The sequence below is a fragment of the Zalophus californianus genome, chromosome X, assembly GCF_009762305.2.
Source record: "Zalophus californianus isolate mZalCal1 chromosome X, mZalCal1.pri.v2, whole genome shotgun sequence".
NCBI classification, from domain to species: domain Eukaryota; kingdom Metazoa; phylum Chordata; class Mammalia; order Carnivora; family Otariidae; genus Zalophus; species Zalophus californianus.
The window spans coordinates 118123760-118147912 of NC_045612.1; the positions used below are offsets into that span (position 1 = coordinate 118123760).

The following is a 24153-nucleotide window of genomic DNA, read 5'->3' on the forward strand; positions in this document are numbered from 1 at the left end:
GAAAGGAATGGTATGATATATTCAAAATGCTGAATGGGAAAAACCCGCAGCCAAGAATATTCTATCCAGCAAGGCTATCAGTCAGAATAGAAGGAGAAATAATGAGGTTCCCAGACAAAAACAAAGGAGTTCATGATTACTATTAACCCAGCCCTGTGAGAAATATTAAAGGGGACTCGAAGTGGAAAGGAGAGACCAAAAGCGACAGTATAAAGGTAGGAAACACCGAAGCAGTAAAAATGAGTATTTCTGTAAGAAATCAGTCAAGGAACTCACAAAATAAAAGGATGTAAAATATGACAGCCTACACTTAAAATGTGGGGAGAGAGGAACAAAGAACGGGTTCAAAGTTAGAAGACCATCAACTTATATAGACTGCTATATGCAGAAGAGGTTATTTATATACAAACATAATGGTAACCACAAATCAAAAACCACTAACAAGTATGCAAAGAATAAAGAGAAAGAAATCCAAGTATACCACTAAAGAAAATCAGCAAACCATGAAAGACAAAAAAGGGATTAGAGAAAATCTTCAGAAACAACCACAAAACAAGTAATAAAATGGCAATAAATACATATGTGTTAATAATTACTCTGAATGTAAATGGACTAAATGCTCCAATCAAAAGACACAGGGTGACAGAATGGATTAAAAAAAACAAGACCCATCTATATGCTACCTACAAGAGACTCATTTGAGACCTACGATACTGTGGATTGAAAGTGAGCAGACAGAGAAACATTTATCATGCAAATGGCTGGCAAAAGAAAGCCAGAGAAGCAATACTTATATTGGACAAACTGGACTTTAAAACAAAGACTAACAAGAGACAAAGAAGGACACTAAATAATCATAAAGGGGATAACCCAAAAAGAAGAAAAACAATTGTAAATATTTATGCAGCCAGCATGGGAACACCCAAATACACCAAAGAGTTAGTAAGAAACATAAATGAACTAATTAATAATAGTAGAAGATGTTAACATCCCACTTACATCAATGGACAGATCATCTAAACAGAAAATAAGGAAACAATGGCTTTGAGTGACACACTGGACCAGATGGACTTAACAGATATATTCAGAACATTCCATCCAAAGACAGAATACACATTTTTTTTTTTAAACTGTGCATGGAACATTCTCCAGAATAGATCACATATTGGGCCACAAAACATGCCTCAACAAATTCAAAAAGATCAAAGTCATACCATGCATCTTTTCTGACCACAACACTATGGAACTAGAAGTCAACCACAAGAAAAAATCTGGAAAGAGCACAAATACATGGAGGTCAAATAACATGTTACTAAACAATGAATGGGTCAACCAGGAAATCAAAGAAATAAAAAAGTACATGGAAACAAATGAAAATGAAAACACAATGATTCAATACCTCTGGGATGCAGCAGAAGCAGTTCTAAGAGGGAAGTTTATAGCAATACAGGCCGACCTCAAGAAACAAGAAAAATCACAAATAAACAACCTGACCTTATACCTAAGGACCTGGAAAAAGAACAATAAACAAAACCTAAAGCCAACAGAAGGAAAGAAATAATAAAGATCAGAGCAGAAACAAATGATATAGAAACTAAAGAAACAACAGAACAGATGGATGGAAACCAGAAGCTGATTCTTTGAAAAAACCAATATAAAAAGAAAAGAGAAAGGACCCAAATAAATAAAATCACAAATAAAAGAGGGGAAATAACAACAAACACTACAGAAATACAATTATAAGAGAATATTATGAAAAACTATATGCCAACAAATTGGACAACCTAGAAGAACATTCCTAGAAACATATAAATGACCAAACCTGAAATAGCTTGAAGAAATAGAAAATGTGAACAGACCAATTATCAGCAAAGAAACTGAATCATAATAAAAAAAAATACCAATAAACAAAAGTCCAGGACCAGACGGCTGCACAGGTCTTCTCAAACTATTCCAAAAAAAAAAAAAAAAAAAAAAAAACCGAAGAAGGAAAACTTCCAAATTCATCCTATGAAGCCAGTATTTCCCCCTGAGACCAAAACCAGATAAAGATACCACAAAAAAAGAGAACTACAGTGCAGTATCTTTGATGAACACAGATGCAAAAATCCTCAAAAAAAACACTAGCAAACCAAATTCAACAATACATTAAAAAAATCCTTCACCACAATCAAGTGGGACTTATTCTTGGGTTGCAAGGGTGGTTCTATATTTGCAAATCAATCAATGTGATACATCACATCAATAAGAGAAAAGAACCATGTGATCATTTCAATAGATGCAAGAAAAGTACTTGCCAAGGTACAACATCCATTCATGATAAAAATCCTCAACAAAGTAGGTTTACAAAGAACACCTCAACATACTAAAGGCCGTATATGAAAACCCACAGCTAACAGCATCCTCAGTGGGGAAGAGCCTTTCCCCTAAGGTCGGGACCAAGACAAGGATGTCTACTGTGACCACTTTTATTCAACATGGTATCGGAAGCCCTAGCCACATGCAGTCAGACACCAAAAAGAAATAAAAGGCATCCAAATTAGCAAGGAAGAAGTAAAACTTTCACTGTTTGCAGATGACACGATACTATATGTAGAAAACCTGAAAGACTCCACCAAAAAACTGCTAGGACTGATAAATGAATTCAGTAAAGTCACAGGATACAAAATCAACATAGAGAAATCTGTTGCATTTCTATACACCAATAATGAAGCAGCAGAAAGAGAAAGAAAACAATCCCATCAAAAATAGTAAGATAACTAGGAATAAACTTAACCAAAGAGGTGAAAGACCTGTACCTGAAAACTATAAAAAACATTGATGAAAGAAATTCAAGACAACACAAAGAAATGGAAAGACATTCCATGCTCATGGATTGGAAGAACAAATATTGTCAAAATGTCTATACTACCCAAAACAGTCTACACAATTAATGCAATCCCTAATCAAAGTACCAACAGCATTTTTCACAGAACTAGAACAAATAATACTACATTTGTATGGAACCATAAAAGACCCCGAATAGCCAAAACAATCCGAAAAAGAAAAGCCAAAGGGGGAGGCATCATAATTGCAGGCTTCAAATTATATTACAAAGATGTACTGGACCACTTTCTAACACCATACACAAAATAAATTCAAAATGGATTAAAGACTTAAATGTGAGACCTGAAACCATATGAATCCTAGAATAGAGTACAGGCAGTAACTTCTCTGACATCATCTGTAGCAACTTTTTTCTAGATAGGTCCCCCAGAGGCAAGGGAAAGAGAAGCAAAAATAAACTATTGAGACTACACCCCCCAAAAAAAATCTTTATCAGAGTGATGGAAACAATTAATAAAACTGAAAAACTACTGAATGGGAGAAGATATTTGAGAAGATGTATGGGGGGGGAAGAGAATGTGTGAGAGGGCACGTGGAAGGGAGGGGCAGAGGGAGAGAGAGAATCTCATGCAGACTACCCACTGAGCATGGAGCTCAACTCGGGGCTTGATATCATGACCCTGAGATCATGACCTGAGCTGAAATCAAGAGTTGGACACTTAACCGACTGAGCCACCCAAGCGCCCTGCAAATGATGTATCTGATAAAGGGTTAATATCCAAAATATATAAAGAACTTATAAAACTCAACACCCAAAAAAACAAATAATCCAACTAAAGATGGGCAGAAGACATGAATAGACATATCTCCAAAGAAGACATCCAGATGGCCAACAGACACATGAAAAGATGCTCATCATCACTTATAATCAGGGAAATGGAAATCAAAAATACAATGAGATATCACTTCACACCTGTCAGAATGGCTAAAATAAAAAAACACAAGAAACAACAGGTGTTGGCAAGGATGTGGAAAAAAGGAATCCTCATGCACTGTTGCTGAGAATGCAAACAGGTGCAGCCACTGTAAAAAAACCAGTATGGAGGTTCCTCAAAAGGTTAAAAATAGAACTATGCTATGATCCAGCAATTGCACTACTAGGTATTTACCCAAAGAATACAAACAAACAAAAAACAAATTCAAAGGGATACATGCACCCTTATGTTTATAGCAGCATTATTTACAACAGCCAAGATATGAAGCAGCCCAAGTGTCCATTAATTAGTGAATGGATAGAGGAGATGTGGTATAATATATATACACACACACACACACACACACACACACAATGGACTATTACTCAGCCACAAGAAATAATGAAATCTTGCCATTTGCAATGATATGGATGGAGCTAGAGAGTATTATGCTAAGTGAAGTGAGTGACTCAGAGAAAGACAAATACCATATGATTTCACTCATGTGTGGAATTTAAGAAACAAATGAACAAAGGGAAAAAAAGGAGACAAATCAAGAAACAGATTCTTAATTATAGAGAACAAACTGATGGTTACCAGAGGGGAGGGAGTGGGTTAAATAGGTGACAGGGATTAAGGTATGTACTTGTCATGATGAGCACTGTGTGATTAAAATAAAAACTTAAGACCATTCTATCTCCACTGAAATGTCTTGGTATTACTGTAAAAAAAAGAAAGCGATTATTCATAAATATTAGGGTTTATTTCTTGACTCAACACTATTTTACTGATCTATATGTTTATCCTTATGTCTGTATCACGACATCTTAATTACTGTAGCTTTGTATTGAGTTTTGAAATTAAGGAACGTCAGTCCTTTAATTTCATTGTTCTTTTTCAAGATTATTTTTACTACTCTTCGTCTCCTGCACTTCCATGTGCACTTAAGAACAAGCCTGTCAATTTCTATAAAAAAAGGCAGCTGGGATTTTGACAGGGACTGCACTGAACTGGCAGATCAATTCAGGAAGTACTGCCATTGTAATATTAGGTCTTCCAATCCATGAACCAGAGATGTCTGTTGACCTAGGTCTTGAATTTCCTTCAATGGTGTTTTGTAGTTTTCAATGTATGAGTCTTGAACCTCTTTTATTAATTTTTACTTCTAAGTATTTTATTCTTTGTGATGCTATTCGAAATGGAATTTTTTAAATTTCATTTTTGGATTATTCATTGCTAATGTGTAGAAATACAGTTGAGTGTGTATATTGATTTGTATCATGCCATCTTGCTGAACTCGTTTCTTAGTTCTAATAGAGTTTTTTTTTTTTTGGTGTGTGTATTCCTTAAAATTGTCCATATAGAGGACTATGTCACCTGCAAATATAAATAGTATTACTTCTTTTCCAATATGGATGCCTTTTATTTCATTTTCTTGCCTAAGTGCCCTGGCAAGATAAGTGGTGAAGGCAGACTACTCTGTCTTGTTCCTGATCTTAGGGGGAAAGCATTCCTTCTTTCACTGCTATGTATGATGTTAGTTCTGAGTTTTCATAAATGCAAGTTTTATATAAATGCCCTTTAGCAGGCTGAGAAAATTCTCTTCTGTATATTCAAGAATTAACTTTACCCAAAGAGAGGTCTGGCCTTTGCCCTCAGCTTCTGGAAGGTAATCTTCATGTTTACCTTGTAAGGTAAGGAGTGTCCTTGTTTGCCTTAGGGCCTTGGGTCACACTGTAACAATATGATTTAGGGTGGGGGCTTTGGTCACACAGTATGAGTAGACCTCTGGAGAATGGAGACTGAGACCAAGCACGTGATTAATCAGTCAGGCCTATGTAATGGGGCCCTAATACAAACTGAACAGTGGGGTTTAGGTGAGCTTCCCTGGTTGGCAATACTCCAGGAAGGACTGCCACATATCAATGCTGGGAAACTAATGTGTTCCACGTTTGGTACTTAACTGGATTCCACCCTATGTTTCTCTTCCCTTGGCTGATTTAAATCTGAACCCTTTTGCTGTAGTAAACCATAACTGTGAGTATAACAGCTTTCAGTGAGGTCTATGAGTAATTCTAGCAGACCTGAGGGTGGTTTGGGGGAAGCCCCTGAACTTATAGGTGGTCTCAGAAGTAAGGGTAGTCTTACATGGACTACTGTGGTCTCCCTAACTCTGCAGGTGTTACAACTCTTTGCACCTTTTATTCCTACTTTCTTGAGTGCCTTTACCATGAGAATGTACTAGGTTTTGTCAAATGCTTTTTCTGTGTCTGAGATGATCATGTGCGTTTTTCCTCTAGTCTATTAATACATTGAATACATGGATTGATTTTCGTATGTTGAACCAACTTTGCATTCCTGAGATAAATCCCACTTGGTCATGGTGTATAATCCTTTTTATATGCTGCTAGGTTCAGCCAGTACTTTACTGTGGGTTGGTCCACCTATATTCATAAGGGATACTGGTCTCTAGTTTTCTTTTCCAGTGATGTTATTAGAATATACTTGCCTCATAGGATGAGTTGGGGAGTGTTCCCTCTTCTATCTTTTGGAAGAGTTTGCAAAGGTTTGGTGTTGATTCCTCTTTATATGTTTGGTAGAATTTACCAGTGAAGTCATTTAGGCCTCGACTTTTCTTTGTGGAAAGTTTTCTGATTACTAATTCAAGGTCTTCGTTATACTTCTATTCAGATTCTTCTTGAATTATTTCTGTATTTTGTCTTTCTAGGAATGTGTCCATTTCATCTATATCATCTAATTTCTTGGCATACAAGCATTCACAGTATTCCCTTATAATCCTTTTAATTTCTGGAAGGTCAGCAGTGATGTCTCTCATTTCATTCCTGATTTTAATCACTGGAGTCTTTTTCTTTTTCTTTATTGGTTTAGCTAAAGTTTTGTCAATTTTATTTAACTTTTCAAAGAACCAAGGTTTAGTTTCATTTGTTTTCTCTATTGCTTTCTACATAACAACTGATTCTGGCAAACACAAATGAAAATGTACATTCTGAAAATAACATTAAATCTGCATCATGTTGAAGTTGGTAAAGAGTGTTTTTCAATGCTTTTTAAAATAATTTTTTACCAAAAATGTATCATGACTGTCTTATAGAAGGGTAATGTGCCTACAGAGATTTGGGAGTATATTTCAGATTCATCCCACCTTCTTCCTGAACACCCAAAGCCCATGAGAAAATCCAGCCAACGCCTGTGTTCTGTGACATGCCTATCTGTGGGTGACAAACTGAGGCATCTGGCTCTAGGTTTACCTGAATGGTTGAACATCTTGACGCTGTTTTTAGAGAAGACTAATGCATGTCCCATCCAGAGCCTGGGGATAGAACGTTAACCCGGGTTGCTTAGGAAGAGCCTTTGAATTTTAGCTCCAGCCTCTTAAGAGTACACACCAAGCACAACATAAACATTATTTTAAACCACCATAGAAATATGGCTAAATTGGAAAAAAGGAAATCAGACATTTTGTTTTAGCAAAGTAATATACTCACCGTTCATTATCCAAGGCATATCAAAGATCACCATTTTTGCTGAAAGACAAAAAAAAAAAAAAAATTCATTGAATGTGATTTAGTACCACTACAGTAATATCACTTATACCTGGTCTAGAAAAAGCTGGTGATCTAAACCTAACTAAAAACTGAACTAGCTGACTCTGTTCTAATTCAGTGAAGTTTGAGTGGTGCTCGAACCAAATTAACTTCTCACACTGATGAGGGGCCCACCCAGGGCAGCTTTTTGGAAATGACCACTGCATTATCACTCTCCTTTGGCAAATAGCCTGTTCTTTTGTTCATTTATTGCTTTTGCTGTTTGCAGAAAGGTACGAAAGAAAATAGTTAAATGGGTGAGTGGAATCTTTGGATGTGGCATGTCATATTAGTGTTGAAGTCCAGTGAACTTTAAAATGATTTCAATGTCTATATGTTAATTAATTGAATTTAAATAAAAAAATGATTTCAATGTCTAATTTATTGGTTTTGCTAAGTTTCTAGAGATTATATTGTTAAACCACTCACACATTTTCCCTTCACCCTAACTTTAATACACCATTATGTTTTAAGAAACAGAATTTATACTTTTCTTCATATTATAACCCCAGCAAGCCAGTAATTCCCAAGTATACAAAAGTATTATTTGCATATTTAGATGAAGACTTGAATAGCCCTATTAACAATTATGAGAAAGAACCAGAAATCAAAAAGGGAAGTTTTGATATCCAATTCATTGTTCTATTACAAATGAATCAAAATATAATTTCATGTGAGAAACAAGGTATCTTCACAGAGGTAGCCTGGTGCTTAATACCTCAGTTTTCATCTGTGATATTGCCCAAAAAGATGTGGACTTAAGGTTTTACGAAATAATGGTTGTGTTTCATGACAGATTTTGAAGCATAATCAGATTCTACAAAACTTAATGTCTGCAAAACTACATTATGTAGGCAGAATAGATACACATTACCTCTAGTTAATCAGAATGAATAGTATTCCAATTCATGGTTTATATAGAACCATGAATTTATTAATAGTTCTCTCAAAAGAATCTTAGATATGTTTTATAAGGTAATAATGATATTTATATTTATAAATGGCTCTTCACAAACTTTTAGATATTTCAATAAACAAATGGATATTTTATTTTCATTTTATACATAAGAGGAACAACCTAATCATATGGGGTTGAAATTCCCTATTGACCATTTGACTGGTACTAGAAAACCTAATGAATCAGGGTACATGGTGGATCCAGGAAGAATTCAGAAGGAATAGCAGATCCTCCAGGTTTCCCAACCAGACATTCTCTTTACCTAAAAAGTTTCATGAATACTCCCTCTGAAGACATGGGAGCATGGGGTAGCAGTGGCACTGATCCTTGAGATTCACCATGCCTGCTGTCTGTTCCTTACTTCACATGAATAATAACGTGAAAGCATGCCAAAGTTAAGAAGATTTAGGGATTTTAAGCTTTAATATCACCTAAGTCAGAAGTCTCAAAAGACCCTAATTGTGGTATTTCCCAGGTTGTGCCCAGACAGATCTGTGAGTTTCCATTTTCTGATATCCCTGTTGTCTCTCTCCTGCTTTTTTCACTTTTAGTCCACTGGAGTTAAAAATATATGGCTGTTTATGTGGGACAACATCTTGATTTCTCCAGAGGGAAACCATCATATAAATCTAATAAATCAAAAATAAATACGTAAGATTTAGGAGTTCTTCATTCTGGTAATTAATGCAAGAGTCACAACTAAAAATAAACTCTAAATGCCAGACTTAAATGCAGTGTATGCTAGTCCAATTTTTTTTTAAAGATTTTATTTGAAAGAGAGAGAGTGTGCGTGAGAGCACACAAACAGGGGGTAGGGACAGAGGGAGAGGGAGAAGCAGACTCCCCGCTGAGTAGGGAGCCTGATGTGGGACTAGATCCCAGGACCCTGGGATCATGACCTGAGCCAAAGGCAGACGCTTAACCGACTGAGATACCCAGGTGCCCAAGCCTAACGTTTTCTTAATGACAATTTTAAAATTAACGATTAGTAACACAGTATATTTTATGTATGAGTACTGCTTATCACACAGTATACTTTATCAATACTGCTTATGTGTTTCTTATATGTAAAAAGTTCCATATAATAAATATTATTTTAAATGAGCTTTTTATTGAAAGATGCCTAAAAATGGGATAATCTTCGAAATAAAGGTATGTTTTTATGTACCTGTGTGTGTGTGTGTGTTATAGGATGCCATCTATACAGTTTAGAACTTAAATTCTTAAAACTATAAAGGACGATTATGAAAATTTTCCCGTATATCTACTAGGATATGCGCTTAAACTTCTATGCACACATTTAAGCTCCTCATCAGAAAATAACACTTCAGGTATTAAAGTCTATAGTAATATAACACAATCTGAGCCATTGTTTATAGTTTCTATATTTTGTATTTTTATAAAAGAGTAAGTTACTTACAGAGGTATTTAGGATAATAAACCTTAAAGCAGTTGATGATAAAGCGTACAAAGTCCATGTCCTAAAACAAAGATTATACATTTAAATCTTTAAGACTATCCACATTAGAGAATTTTAAACTGCACATTTCTAAAGGTGATTAACTATTATATCACATAACATAATAATAATAAAAAAAATCTTACTGAATTGGTACCCCTTGGAATAGGGAAATAACATTTAAAATATGGTGCTTGGGGAAAGAAAAGTAGAGAGACAATTCTTTAAAAAATAAGCTCATATATAAATACGTATCTATATTCCCAGGGATTAAGGTTTTAAGTCATTAAGCTACTTATAATAATCAGTCCTAAAATCAGGTAAAAGAAATCAGATGCTTAAACATCATTCCTGTTACCTCAAACTAGTAAGATACTTCAGGCTGCTAAAGTAACATGGCATTATAAAGTGGATCTAAAAGCAATGCCTATAGAGAAATTCTAAAAATCTGTTGAACAATTAAGGAATTATTGAAACAAGTATACAGTTTACAATCTCACTACTTGGAATGATAACACATGTATCAATTCTGGTATATTTGCTTTCTAAACCTAATTTCTATACCTTGTAATAGTTTCAATAAAATGTTTTATCAATCTTTTACACAACAGCTAATCCAAACATACTGGTGTGCTGTATCTACTTCGCCTCTAGCTTCTTTCCTCTTATTTAGGGACCTCGAATTAGAATTAGAATTTTTTAGTTTATATTCGAGTGTTGTTCATTGACTCCAATTCCTGGGAAACTTTATGAACATAACTGTCTGTTGGTTCTACTGCACTGAACACAGCAACATGAATTTAGGTTATGAGGGTCACTATTCACATGGATCATTTCATTCCATGTTATTCCATGGCCGCAGGCCAACTTACTAATCCTGATCAGCCATCTTATAAGGACTGTAGGATGAAAGATAATCGGGCAAACTCAAATCCATCAATTACTGAAAGGTGAGTTGCCCAGAGATGAGTCTATAAAGTCATTTCTAGGATGTGAGTTGCAGCATCTTTAATTTCAGTAAACTGAAAGTACGCATCCTTAAGTGTGTTAAGTATTTTTTATGGAATAAATCCTAGTATATAATAGTACCTTTATAACTAATCATTATATCCACTGTGTACTGAGTTTAATAATTTGTATTTAAGAGTCAAAGAAATATGTCAAAATAACTAGTTCCATAAAAATTTGGTTACCTAGTATATGATTTGTGGCCCCCAGAGACTTTGCCCAAGAAGTCTTCATCCGATATTCTTGTTTTCGTCTTTTAACTGGATAGCCTTGCTTATAAAATCCCAAGTTACTGCTAATTCAAGTGGATTTGATAGGATACCACTGGTGTTAAGTCTATTAGTGGGTACTACATTAAAAAGTTCCATGAAACCTATTGCTCTGCCTTCTGTGAGGATGTCTTCAAGGACTATTTATTATCTTGTAAAATGTCCTCCCTTTGGGGACCCATGAAATACTTTTCTCTCTAGTTCAAGTATCAGGAATGAATATACTTCTCCTAAGACACTGGTTTTAAAGTACGGCCACTGAAATAATTTTAAATGATTCCATTTCTTTCAGGCAGGCAGATGAAAGACTGGACTCCAATCAGTGGCCCAACTCTAACAAATAGCTTTTAATGTTTTTTGCCTTGCAATTCTGCATACTGTTCATAAGCCAACTTAAATCCTTTGTGAATCATGAGGGAGTCATATATAAAAATAACTCAATTAGGATTCAGTATTTTAAAAACATTAATAATGATTTAAATACTTAGTAATGCAAATAAACCTTATTTATAAATTAAAGATAAAGAGAGAGCATATAAGTAGTTTGAAAAAGAATCAGTTCAAGTCGATTCCTTGCCCCTATGTTTGGCAATAAAAAACATTAGCACTTGTTTATGATTCTGGGTTAATAATTAGAAACTGTCATATACAAAGGATGACAGAATTATGATTTATTTTTATGGAATACCTATTTATCTAGGTATTCTGATTTAGACTTTGGGTATAAATCAACTTACTCTGTAATCTACAAGTCACTGAAATGGAAACTAGATTGAAAAAATCCAGGGCAACGGACTCTTAAAATATACATAGAGATAAAGATGAAAATAAAAATGTGTGATCCCACCACCCAAAAAATCCTCTTGTTCTCTCTAGGCTGTTTTTTGTTTGTTTTTTTGATGTCTAAGAGTTCCTTTTTTGGAGGCTAGGTATCACTAGGACATAATCCTGTCGCCTTTTTCATCATTCATTTTTAAAAAAGGTATTTTCCACTATTACTACACTTATTTATAAACACCATTTTATATAGCTACATACACTCTATCAATTAATACACCATAATTTACCATTTGCCCATGCTGACATTTACATTTTTTTCTAAGTTTTCACTATTTTATTTTTTTAAAAATTTTTTCTAAGTTTTCACTATTTTAAATGACACTCTGGAAAAAAAAAAAAAAACACTTGACACACAATGCTTTTTTCTGTACTGGGGATTATTTCTTTAAAATAGATTTCCAGAACTTAGTTACCAGGCAAAGAATATAAATACGAACACCTTAAGATTCTTAACATACTTTGCCAAGCGGACTTGCAAAAACGTTTCACCACTGCCCCAGGCAGGTGTGTGAAGGCTGCTTCACTGCGACCAGCAGTAGCTAAGGCTCGAATGTAAGAGATGACAGCTATCGTCGGTGTGCCAAAGGATCCCCATTGCTGCTGAAGGGTCTGGTCTGTAGTTACTAAGGTCACAAGGGCCCGAGTTAAAGACTAGTGGGTTTTACTTATTTTTTAAGCTTGACAAAAATCACCTGAAGAAAGCTGGTTTCCAAAGCTGACCAAATCCAGCAAACAAAAACTCCCAACAGAATGACAAAGTACCATATGGGCAAAAGTCAGGTGAACATCTCACAGCTGCCAAACATGGTATGACTCTAACAGTACTGCAGAGAGCGTGCATTACTTTCCTCAGCCCTTCCTGAGTGCATTTCTCTGTGCCAGGCACGGGGCTAGGTGCGGAGGGGTATTAGTACTGACAGAAGAGTTCCGTGTTACCACAGCTACTCGTCACCCTGCCAGCTTCCATGTCCCACCCTGACACCTTGTGTATCACATGAGGAACATTTCTAGGAAACTCACAGTTTCAATGCCAAATACTGAAGCAAATTTCTTTCTCCGCAAATCCTATTTCATGTCTGACTTGACTCACAATCCACAAGGAAAACAAATCCCAAACAGAACTTGGTCAGCTCACACGTACAGCAGTATTTGGCTGGGAGGAGTGTCGGGGAGGACATGACAATAAAGAATGCTTGCGAATTAAAGAAATGCTTACTATGCTATTTATTCCAGTTTCTGACAGGTCAAACATCACTGTTACGGGTTTCCCATTTTCTCTTTTAGCATAACGTTCCAACCAGAATGCGATAAGCTTCTTTTTGTCCAACATGGTTTTCTGGTCTTTTACGTGATACTTCACCCTGATCCAGACTTTTAACAGAACACAGGGTAAAAATAAGAAAGGTATCTGTCATTAGAATGTTATTTCACACACAGATCATTCCTTTCCCTTGCCATTTTCCTCACTTGCAATTCATTTTCTTTCTCAGATTAAAAACATCTCTTTCCTTCTTTTAAATAAGAAATAGTGTGCATTTGGGAACTTCCAGAGGAGCAGAAAGGGAAACTCTTTTCCCCCCCTTGGAAAGTAAACACACTTCTCTAGTAAGAGGGAAAAGAAAATACAGGTGAACAAACAGTATCTGGTAATAACCTAACAGGACTCTTCACTGTGCTTGACAAGCCAGCCAGCCAGTGGTCGTGGGAAGCACTAGAACAAACGTGGCGTGCGGAGCAGCAGCCCGGACAGAGGGGCAGAGGCACGAGGGCGGCACGGGCCGGGGCGGGGGCGTGCGCGCGGACAGGGCGCCGCCAACCGCTCGGAGCAGGGCAGCCAGGGCAGAAGGTGGCCAGTGCTGAGAGGAGACGCTCAAGAGACAAGGGCTGGGCTGGAAGGGCTCCGAGTCAAATGCTAAGGTGTGCTTTTCCTACTTAAGACATCCCGTGGAGGCAGCGGCGCGGAGAGGAGAAGGGAAGAGGCAGAGAAGGAAACCCAACAGGCTGCGCCCTGGGAAGGCAGTTAGGGGCTGGACTGAGGAAGTGCTGACGGAAACGGGGAAGGGGCTCCGCCGAAGCTGTGGCGGGGGTGGGGGCGGGCAGCGGCTGTGGGCCCGAGCTGGGTGGTGCCGGGTGGTGCGGAAGGAGGGCAGGCAGTGGGATGCGACCCAGCAGCGCTTTTGTGTTGAAGGTGGCCGGCAATCAGTCCAGCGGGTATCTGGGTAGATATGTGCACATCCCCTGGGGGCCGTGTGGGGTCATGACCGTTTGTGGGGAGGCAGGGTCCTTGAGATCACCCAAGGGGACTGTATCAGCTGGAAAGTAAAAGCAGCCAAGAAAGGAATGAAGCCTGGGAAGCGCACGTAAGGGACGGGGAATGAGAGCAAGGAGAAGAAAGAGAAACGAAGACTGGGAAAGAGAGCCTGCGACAGGAGGAAAAGGCTAGGAGAATACTGTTAAAACAGGAACGGACCACACGCTGCAGACGGAGCTGGCAAGCGCGCGCTCGGGATGGGGCTCTGACACCCCTGCCCAGTCACAGCTTTGGTACAAAGCAAGCTGGATTTTGGACAAAGGGGAGAGAGGAATAATAAGGGAGGCATCAGGGTGGTAGGGATGGTTGTTACTGGTCCTCCTGCTATCACAGATTTCACAAGAAGCTAAGGGGAGAAGACTGGTGGGGGGTGGGGGGACACGGGCACGACAGGGACAGACGTCAAACCAGAAAATCCATTTAGCAACCCTTAGCGACTGTCGAAAAGATTTTCCATGAAAATACTGGGTTGAATTTCAGTATCAGTAAATTAGAAAGAAGATAATGACTCTGAATTACATTATTTTGGCTGTGCTACAGGATGTGGCATTTGCCTTTACCACCTCCTTTATCATAATGCAAACAGTACATACAGTAAGTGTTTGACACTCTGTCAGGATGGCCCTAATGATCCCAACTGTAGGAAACTTGATGTGTGGTACATATGGAGAAGGTGCTGCCTATTATTAAATTCAGTTGAGATAAACGCATCTCAAAATCTTGAAAAGCCAGTACATCAATTAAAATATACTTACACAACTTGTTGCCTTCTTTGTCATAACCGTGCAGATAAATACCACCAATTTCCAATAACCATCTGGGAATGGAGGATTCAGTCAGGTCTAAAAAAGGATAAACCTGATGAGTAATTGTAACTTAGGGGCCTTTTAAAAAGAAAACTTACAATGTAAATGCTAATGTTATATAGTAGATCTAGTATAAAAAAAGATCAGCTTATTCAAGTATCTGGAAAGAACCTCTGGCAATAAAAAAAATGGTGTTTCTTACTAAGTAAACAAACTACATAAAGACATGGATGAGAGAAATGGGAAAAAAAATCCATTTCCCTTGACACACTGGCCATTATTATGTGGACACATTTCCATGTTTTGGTTGTGCTTCACATAGTAATTTTCAGCAAATACTACCACGATTGGACAATTTCAAGATAACATGCTAGTAAATATCCACATTACAGCCTCAGGGTTGATTTAAAAATCACTTATGGTTTCTCTAGCAAAATATTTTTCTACAAAGGTTCATATCTAGTAGAGTCTAACACATTTTAAAATCTTGGGGCAAGTGGAAAATACTTGGAAAAAAAAAGCTAGATCTGTTAGCAGGAGGAACAAAACAGGGTCTGTCCAGTCTCTAGTGAGAACACAGCAAGGCAGTAAATGCCAAGGCTTTTGTTTCATTCACCAGTAGTTCCCTGAGAACTTTCAAAGATTCTTTACCTTTCTGCACCCCCCTTTTACCGTTATCTCCGCCCTGTGTCACTGGAAACTAGCAATTCCGTATAAGAAAATACTACTGTTTAGCTTAAAAGTTCATTCTGTACTTAAATGATTTACATTTCTTTGCTTGATTAATAAATGCTTCACTGTTTGTTGACATGATCTATGGTTTTTACATTTCCAATCAAATTATTTCTTAAATACTCCCCTTCTCATGGATTTTTTTCTACAAGTATGAAGACTGGGGAAGAGTATCTGCTCTGGATTTATTTGTTGACTTTCTTAAGTCTCCAGACTCACTCACTCCAGAGTCTGTAACCCTCAAGGTCAAGAAATCCTTCTTTGTACCTCATCAAAACCAGTAGTTATGCCAGATTCCTCCTGTTAAATTTTACAAGAGAGATAATGTGTAACCTTTCCTGTCAAGGGTTCTTCGTATACTTGAAGAGTGTTAGAAAAAAAAAAAAAAAAAAACAACAACGCTTCTAAGATTTAAAAATCCCATTGCGGGGGAAAATGTCAATCTAGAATTGGGTCTTCAAATCAGGAAGTTAAGCAAAGGCTGCCATAGGCATCCTTGGGGATAAGCCTGCTTTTTTTAGGGGCCCCCTGTTATTTAGTAATGCTACAGGGGGTACCTATTAGCACAAGGAACTCTGGGGATAGAGCAAGATACAAGGCAACAACTGAAAAACAAAACAAAACAGGAAAAGAGTATCTTCTCCATACCTCTAGGCCTGGTAGTGACGATGCTGTCTTGCTATTGTTCAGTGGTACTGAACTAAATGAGCACAGATTAAGAGACTCTGCTCTGAGTGAAAGAATCTGAATGTAATTCTGCTCCTTGGTGATCTGACTTCCCTATGAACGATACTACTTTTAAGACATTCGTAAGATGCTTTCAAAGTGTTAGTGGGTTTTTATAAAACATTGTATTTTGGTGTTTATGATGATTACCAAGAATATTTGCAAATACACTACTTGATAAATGTAAAACTAACATTTATGCAGGGGACAGTATACTGTCAAGGTTAAATTGAACGTCTTACCATTGACACACATTTCTTTCCTCCACTGAAAACTCTCATCAAGCATCTTCAGTGTTTCATCAACAATACTATGTCTCCACAGTAAGTAACTTTCAACCCAGTTATCATCTTGTTGTAGCCTTTCAACATCACGTGGATCATATTTATCTGGCTTATCTGGGGGAAAACAGTAATAAATAGCCAAGTCAGATACATTCTGCAGTGAGTAATAACACTAATGCCAGGAGAAAAAAAGATAGGCAAGACAAAGGTAAGCTACAGAAGACAGCCACTTGAAGGATGCAGTTCAGATGAAAATGCAATGTAAAGGGTTGACGGAATTTCTAATTGAGGGGAGAATAAAGTTATCCAAAGATGGCAAGCTTACTTTAAAGGTTTATTTATTTGTGTGTGTGTGTGTGTGTGTGTGTGTGTGTGTGTGTGTGTGTGTGTGTGAGAGAGTGATAGAGAGAGAGAGAGAGAGAGAGCATGCGCGCACAAGCAGGGGGAGCAGCAGGCAGGCAGAGGGAGAGGGAGAGGGAGAAGCAGGCTTCCCGCTGGGCAGGGAGCCCGATGTGGGGCTCGATCCCAGGACCCTGAGATCATGACCTAAGCTGCAGGCAGATGCTTAACCGACTGAGTCACCCAGGTGTCCCGGCAAGCTTATTTTAAATAAGCCATAGTAGAATTAAAAAATAAGACCACAGTAAAATGTTTAAAAGATTGTTATTTATTCATTTGAGAGAGAGAGACAGAGACAGAAAGAGCAGGAGCAGGGCGAGGAGCAGAGAGAGAGGGAGAAGCAGACTCCCTGCTGAGGTAGGAGTCCTACCACGTGGGGCTTGTTCCCAGGACCTGGAGAGATCATGACCTGAGCCAAAGGCAGATGTTTAACCATCTGAGCCACCCGGGTGCCCCAAGACCACAGTAAAATATTTTGCATGACCCTCTCTAAAACTATAAACCAACATCTAGGAAGATTATGTTGCCTGAACTTGAAATCCTTACCCTGGTCAATGAAAAAAAAAATGAAGTTTTATATGTAAAGAAAGAAGTTGTACTTAAGGAGACATCTGTTTGGCAATATCGTTTCTTTTAAAGATTTATTTATTTTAGGGGGGAGAGGCAGAGAGAGTCTTAAGCAGACTCTGCACCGAGTGCAGAGCCCGACAAGGGGCTCGATCTCACACCCCTGAGATCATGACGTAAGCTAAAACCAAGAGTCAGATGCTCAACTGACTGTGCCACCCAGGTGCCCCTGGCAATGTCATTTTAAAAAAATGAAATACAAAATGGAAAACCGACCCTGTGTGTAGCAGTCAACATTTCCCGTAATTTACTGGAATAACCGTTTCCAATAATTTCTTATCATCTGCTTACGCACAAGCTATGGTACTTGATATTCCTCCTTCCACATCTTGCTTTATTTTTCTGTAACTGAACTTGGTCTCACAACCACCTCTGCACATCCAGATTCTACCATTCTGCAAGACTCCTTTCAAATGTTTCCTTCCACAAAAATTTCCCTGAGCCCAGAAGGAATTCCTTCCCTCCTGTGAACAGGTACAAGACTTAAACCAAGCCTTTCTTAAGGCACTTAGCATGTTTTCCCTTTAATCAGTTACGGCACATGTGCTGTAACTTGCCACACAGAGACTGTGTGTGAAAGCACAGCCTATATATTTTAGGACTCCTGCAAAGCAGGTTATACTAGTGCCACAAAAAGGCCTTCAGGAGACCTCAATCTATTCCTTCTCTATTTTCATTTTCTCAGTTAATGGTACCCTCCCAGGGGCCCAAGTGGGAACTTCAGAAAATTCCCTGGCTCCTTCATCTCCATTTTTTTTTTTTTTTTTTTTTTGCATCTCGTTAGATGCCAAGTTTTACAGATTCTATCTCCTCTCTATTTACTCCGCCTTATTTCAAGCCATCAGAGATAACAGCCAAAAGGCTGGAAAATATAAAGCACAAAGATTCTTCGTTGAGTCTCAATTTCCTTATCTTTAAACTGCTTTAGATAATGACAGGGTTGTGTGAAGATCAGATGAAAACGTATATATGAAAGTACTTGGAAATTTAAAGCGCTCTAAAATTTAAGATTAGTTCATGAATCATGCATTTGCACAGGGTTACCTTGGATATCTGGGCTCTATTTTGCTAATCTATGTGATGACTGATTCTATAGTAGGTAAACCCTGGAAAATGTTTTATGGCTCTGTTACTCAAAAATTCATCAGTATTCAAAGTCCAACTTTTTTTTAATTTATAAAATTGAGTCGGATATAAAAAAGTTGACACTGTTGCGCATCAGGAGGGCCCCTGTGAACACCTGTCCCCTGAAGAAGCACCCTCCAGTCTGGCCACTGCACAGCCCCCACTGCTCCACCAGTAATACACTGTTGTCCTTGAAGTTACAGGCTGGCTTCTTCGTTTGCAAGAACATTTCTGCCAAATGCTCAAGTCTGAATAACCAGTTTCCTCGCCACGAAAAATGTTGACTAATCCAGCTGGCAACTCAAACATGCAGAAGTGTTTCGTGTGTACTGCCCAATTTTGTCACACAGAACATTAAAAGGACATGTAATAAAGGGTCAAGGTTTAATAAAATGTACTGCTTCATCAGGGGCTTTCTAAAATAAAATTGGCTTCTTCTGCTTTTTTTTTTTTTTTTTAAACTGAGAGTGCCCACAAGGAAGACTACAATGACCACTAGCCTTGATCTGGGCTGATGAGCCAGCAGTTTTGCCCAGGGCTTCTGTGTAATCAGCTCAAATAGCAATATGATAAAAAAGGCAAATGGCTTCTTAGCATTATTATGAAAATAGTTTTGACCTCACAGGCTCCTGCAGAGTCCTGGGCATCCCCCAGGGTCCAAAGACTAAACTCAGAACCACTTACCTGGAACAATATATGGCAAGTGGTACAAACTCAATAAACATTAGCCATAGGAGAAGAAGACACCATGACTGTTGTTACTATCATTGTAACCACTGCTGACATTACCACTAGGGATACCATAAAAGAGACAGCACCTGTTACTATGAAATGTAAAGCAAACTGCTTTGGGATAGCTTTTAGGGATGGAGGTCTTTGAAATTAAAATCTCCATTTATAATAAAATGACTAATTACTGTTATTGTCAAGATGTGTGCTTATATATGAAATGCCTGTTAAACATTTAGCCCTATACAGCTAGGGAAAGAGAGCGCAGGAAAAGACAGAGAAGGAGAGGATTGGGGAGGAGGTCCTATATGGTGGGGGGGGGAGGGAGGCAGGAAGAAAGTCAGGGCAGAAGAGGACGGAGAGGAGGGCTGAGGGCAGGAGAAGGGACACACACACACACACACACACACACACACACACACACACAGGAAAAGACAGTCAACTGAACATTCAAGGTAAGGAGAGCTTGGCCGAGTGCAATAAGGGTGCTTATGACAACACAATTTGCTGCTTTCAAGCACAGCTCCCAGACAACTGAACCCTCAAGTGTGAGGTGGTTTTCAGAAAACCGGTCCTCTGGTAAATCCAGATGTCACAGGAATAAACTAAAGAGGTATACTCAGAAGGTAACTAAAGCTACCAAACACACATTTGTGCACATACATCTCTGCCACCTCCCACCTACTCACGACATCATTTTGAAAGACTTTACCTCTCAATAATTAAAGCATAAAAAACGAGGAAGAGATTAGTTGTGTACACGGACATGTATGTGTATGTCCATATTCTCATTATACCTTATCCTTACTACTTTCATCTTGCTGCAAACCAGCGAAAACGTCATTGCAAACCAACATTCATCTCAAGTTATGGGATTTTAGCCTCAACTTTGCAGTTCTTCCAAACAGCTCAAAGCTCGTTTTGGCCACCCTTTGTAAGAAACCTTAACGGTTCACCCACGGTCTACTGTATTTTTCCACTATTTATTTCTTCTTATACAAATTCTGCTGTGTACATTGGTCCTGTACTTATATGGTGTTTCACCATCAAACACATACTCAAGTTCAGAATTTGGCAGAGAAAGAACTAAAGATAAATGGCAAGGGAGATTGAGCTCTCACACAGTACTAAGTGTTTCAGAGTAAAGATGACTTCTTTCTCTCAGCTTTTCATCTCTTTCTCTTCTGTTTGTACGTACACACACACACCCCCTCACACCCCTTCATACTGTCTCTCACGTATACATTCCAAAAAATTTTTTAAGTTTTGCAGGATAGTTTTTACTTGTAAAATGGTGAATTTCATCATTAACTTTTCTTTTTCTCCCTCGTACTCGTTGGCTGGTGAAATTACCAACAGGTCAGAACTGTATTTTAAAGGTAACGAATATGAAAAAAAGATCTAGCCAGATTCAGGATATGGGGCAGAGTGATGGAATCAGAAGACCCATGCTACTATGTATAGGGACTGAGCAAGTCACTGATTTTCTTCTCTGTAAAATGGAGATAAGGTCTGCCTACCCACAGTCTTATGAAGATCAAGAACACTGAAAATTTTAAATACTATATAAATGAATTTTCATTAACCTAAGGTAGAATGCTATCCATGAATATAAGATTAAATTCTAATTGGCCCATTAATCAGTTGAGAAAATCCTAGAAGTATACTGTAGTTATTATAAATGTGCCTAAAATTCAGATAAAGGTTGGAAAAAATACAAAAGTATTCTGATAATGAAAACTAGAGAAAAATTCTTAACTAGACAACATAATGACATTCAAAAGCAGCAAATATACAACTGACAAACATTATAGTAATTTAAAACCTCCTAAACCCTCTTATTTCTCCAGGACTTTGAGCACTGATCCACTTAAAGTCCTGGTAGGGCCCCGGAAGAGCATCTGTACTGTCTGGAACATTTCTATTGGCTGGAATGTGTTACTGTCAACAGTGGGAGTGATCAGGCTGAAATAACAAAATATTCCCTTAAGGACATCCTTAAGGGAATTTTAGTAGGTCACAACCTACCCTAAATCTCCCCTTTCCTGTGACATCATCTGGTGAAAGACTGAGAGGCAGGTGCTCTTTTAAAATGAGATTAAGCCACAAAAAAAAAAAAAAAAAAAAAAGATGGGATTAAGCCACTAGCCTATAGCAGTGATTCTCAAACTTCAGGACCTGTCAGAACCACCAGGAGGGCTTGTTTAAAAGGGGGATTACTGGACCCCACTCCCAGAGTACTTAATTCATGGACGGGAACCAAGAATCTGCATTTGTAACAAGTTCCTACAGGATGCTGACTGCTGTTGGTCCAGGGATCACACTTTGAGAACCACGGTCTATTACAGGTGTTGGAACACTTTCTGTAAAGGGCCAGATGGTAAATACCTAAATATCTTAGACTTTGAAGGCCAAACTGGCTGCCACTGCTGATTCTTCTTCTTCTTTTTTTTAAGTAATCCTTTAAAAATACAAAAACCATTCTTAGTGCAAGGGCTATACAAAAAGAAAACTTTGCTGACCTATGATTTGTTGTAGAGAGGGGAGGTGCTTTCTATCTTAGATGATATATATCTCCGTTTATTTATTCAGGTCTTCTTTCAATGTTCTTTAGTAACACAATTTTCTTGATAAAAGAAAAAATGTTGCAAATTTCTTCTATTAGATCATGATGCACTTTAGAGATTTTTGTGTTGCTATATGAGCCAATAAAGAGTAGCAAACCCTCTACCTCTTATTTTCCTTGCCATATTGGTAACTAGGTTATTTTATATACTGAAGAATTTTAGAAATAATAGTGGCGATCACTGCCTTTCCCTTGACTTTATGGGAGTTACTTTGAAGTTTCACAATTAAACATAACCTTTGTTGTAGGTTTTTAGGAGATACACTTAGAACAAAGAAAGTTTTCCTTGTTTGCACGAAGTTTTGTTTGCTTTACACAAAGCTGAATTATAGCCAGTGTGGTTTCTGTCTTTGTTGAAATAAAAGCCTTTCATTTAATTTTGTTAATGCATATATATATTTCTATTTGCTCAAGTAATTATAGAAAAAAAGAAAGAGAAAACAAATATGGTTAACTAAAGAGAAAAGAGAAGGGACAGAAGAGGCACATGAAGAGAAGGGACAGAAGAGGCACATGAGATGAAAGACCTCTCAATGTTTACCTTTTTATGTGGTTTTGATTGTTGAACCTGACCTATTCAGAAATGTCATTGAGAAGCATGTTGTTAATGTGGTAAGTTCCTCTGCTGCATTTTCTGTTACCATCTTTGTGTTCCTGGGAGTAGCCAACTGCTTGGGCCTTATCTGTGGGCACGTCTCTCTGCAAAGGGGACAGTGGTAGGGACCTACGGCTGCCAACTCAGTCTCTTTAATGGTCACGGATCCAGTTAGGCTTTATACTTCTCATTGAGACAAAGTGAGAGGATTTTTCTCCTCTCCATAAAGTTTTCCACTTAATCTAAGCTTTATAACTTACTGTGATAAAGCTGGTGACTGTATTCTCCTATGATTTTTAAAATCTCTACCACATCTTTAATTATGTGTGCTTTTGGCTCCTCCTGTCTTTGCATTTTCCCCTTGCTCTTAGTCATCCTAGGCTTGTCTGTTTCACTAGTCCTTTCAAAAAACCAGCTTATGTTTATTACACTGACTATCTTCTTTCCTATATCATGAATATCTGCTCCTGTTTCCTTCTACTTTCTCTGTATTTACTCATGTTCATTTTGTAGCTCCTTGAATTGAATTATAGCTGATTTTAATTTGGGCCTTGTTTCCTAATCAATGAACGTTAAGACCCTAGATACTCTGTTGCTCAGCTTTAACTATTTAGTAATTTCCATTGTGATATCCTCTTTAACCCATGGGTTATTTAGCAGAGCTAAGAATTACACACGATACAGGGAAGTTGTTAATCCGTGGGTTATTTAGAGGTGTGTTATTTTAGTTTCCTAACATTTGATTTGTTTTTAAGTACCTGTTTGACTTGTTTTTGTCTTTTGGTGCCAAAACCTGGGACTGTGACTTCTAATACAGTTGCTTAATGGTGTGAAAACATGGGTCTGTATGATGTAGCTGCTTTGGAATTTCTGAGACTTCCCTTATGACTTAATATGTGGTGAATGTTTGCAAAAGCTCCAAGAGCACAAATATATTTTCTAAAGTATATATATTCCCTATTTGTTGAGAAGGGACTATACATTCATATATACACATACATATATATCTTTGATCAACTTTGTTCATTGTGTTAGAGTCTAAAATCTTGGGGCACCTGACTGGCTGTCAGTAGAGCATGAGGCTCTTGATCTCAGGGTCCCGAGTTTGAGCCCCATGTTGGGGGTAGAGAGTTTACTTAACAAAACATAATTTGAAGGATCCCTTGCCTGCATGCTCTGCGTATTTCTCAAAGAGGTTTGTTAAAATCTTTCAACATGTTTGTGTATTTCTTGAATTTCTCTCATAATTCTGGG

The 24153-nt window shown here is 37.8% G+C and overlaps 1 protein-coding gene across 3 annotated transcripts in view; it reads right to left on the reverse strand.

The window, feature by feature from the left end:
• Positions 1-24153, reverse strand: part of MOSPD2 (motile sperm domain containing 2) — a 58522-nt gene that overhangs the window by 24518 nt on the left and 9851 nt on the right. For all 3 annotated transcript variants that reach the window (XM_027608733.2, XM_027608732.2, XM_027608731.2), the window contains exons 3-7: positions 16757-16912; positions 15006-15092; positions 13156-13310; positions 9784-9844; positions 7307-7345 (exon numbers count right to left, since the gene is read on the reverse strand). In XM_027608733.2, coding sequence (XP_027464534.1) covers positions 7307-7345; positions 9784-9844; positions 13156-13310; positions 15006-15092; positions 16757-16912 — 498 coding nt within the window. The remainder of the gene's footprint in view (positions 1-7306; positions 7346-9783; positions 9845-13155; positions 13311-15005; positions 15093-16756; positions 16913-24153) is intronic.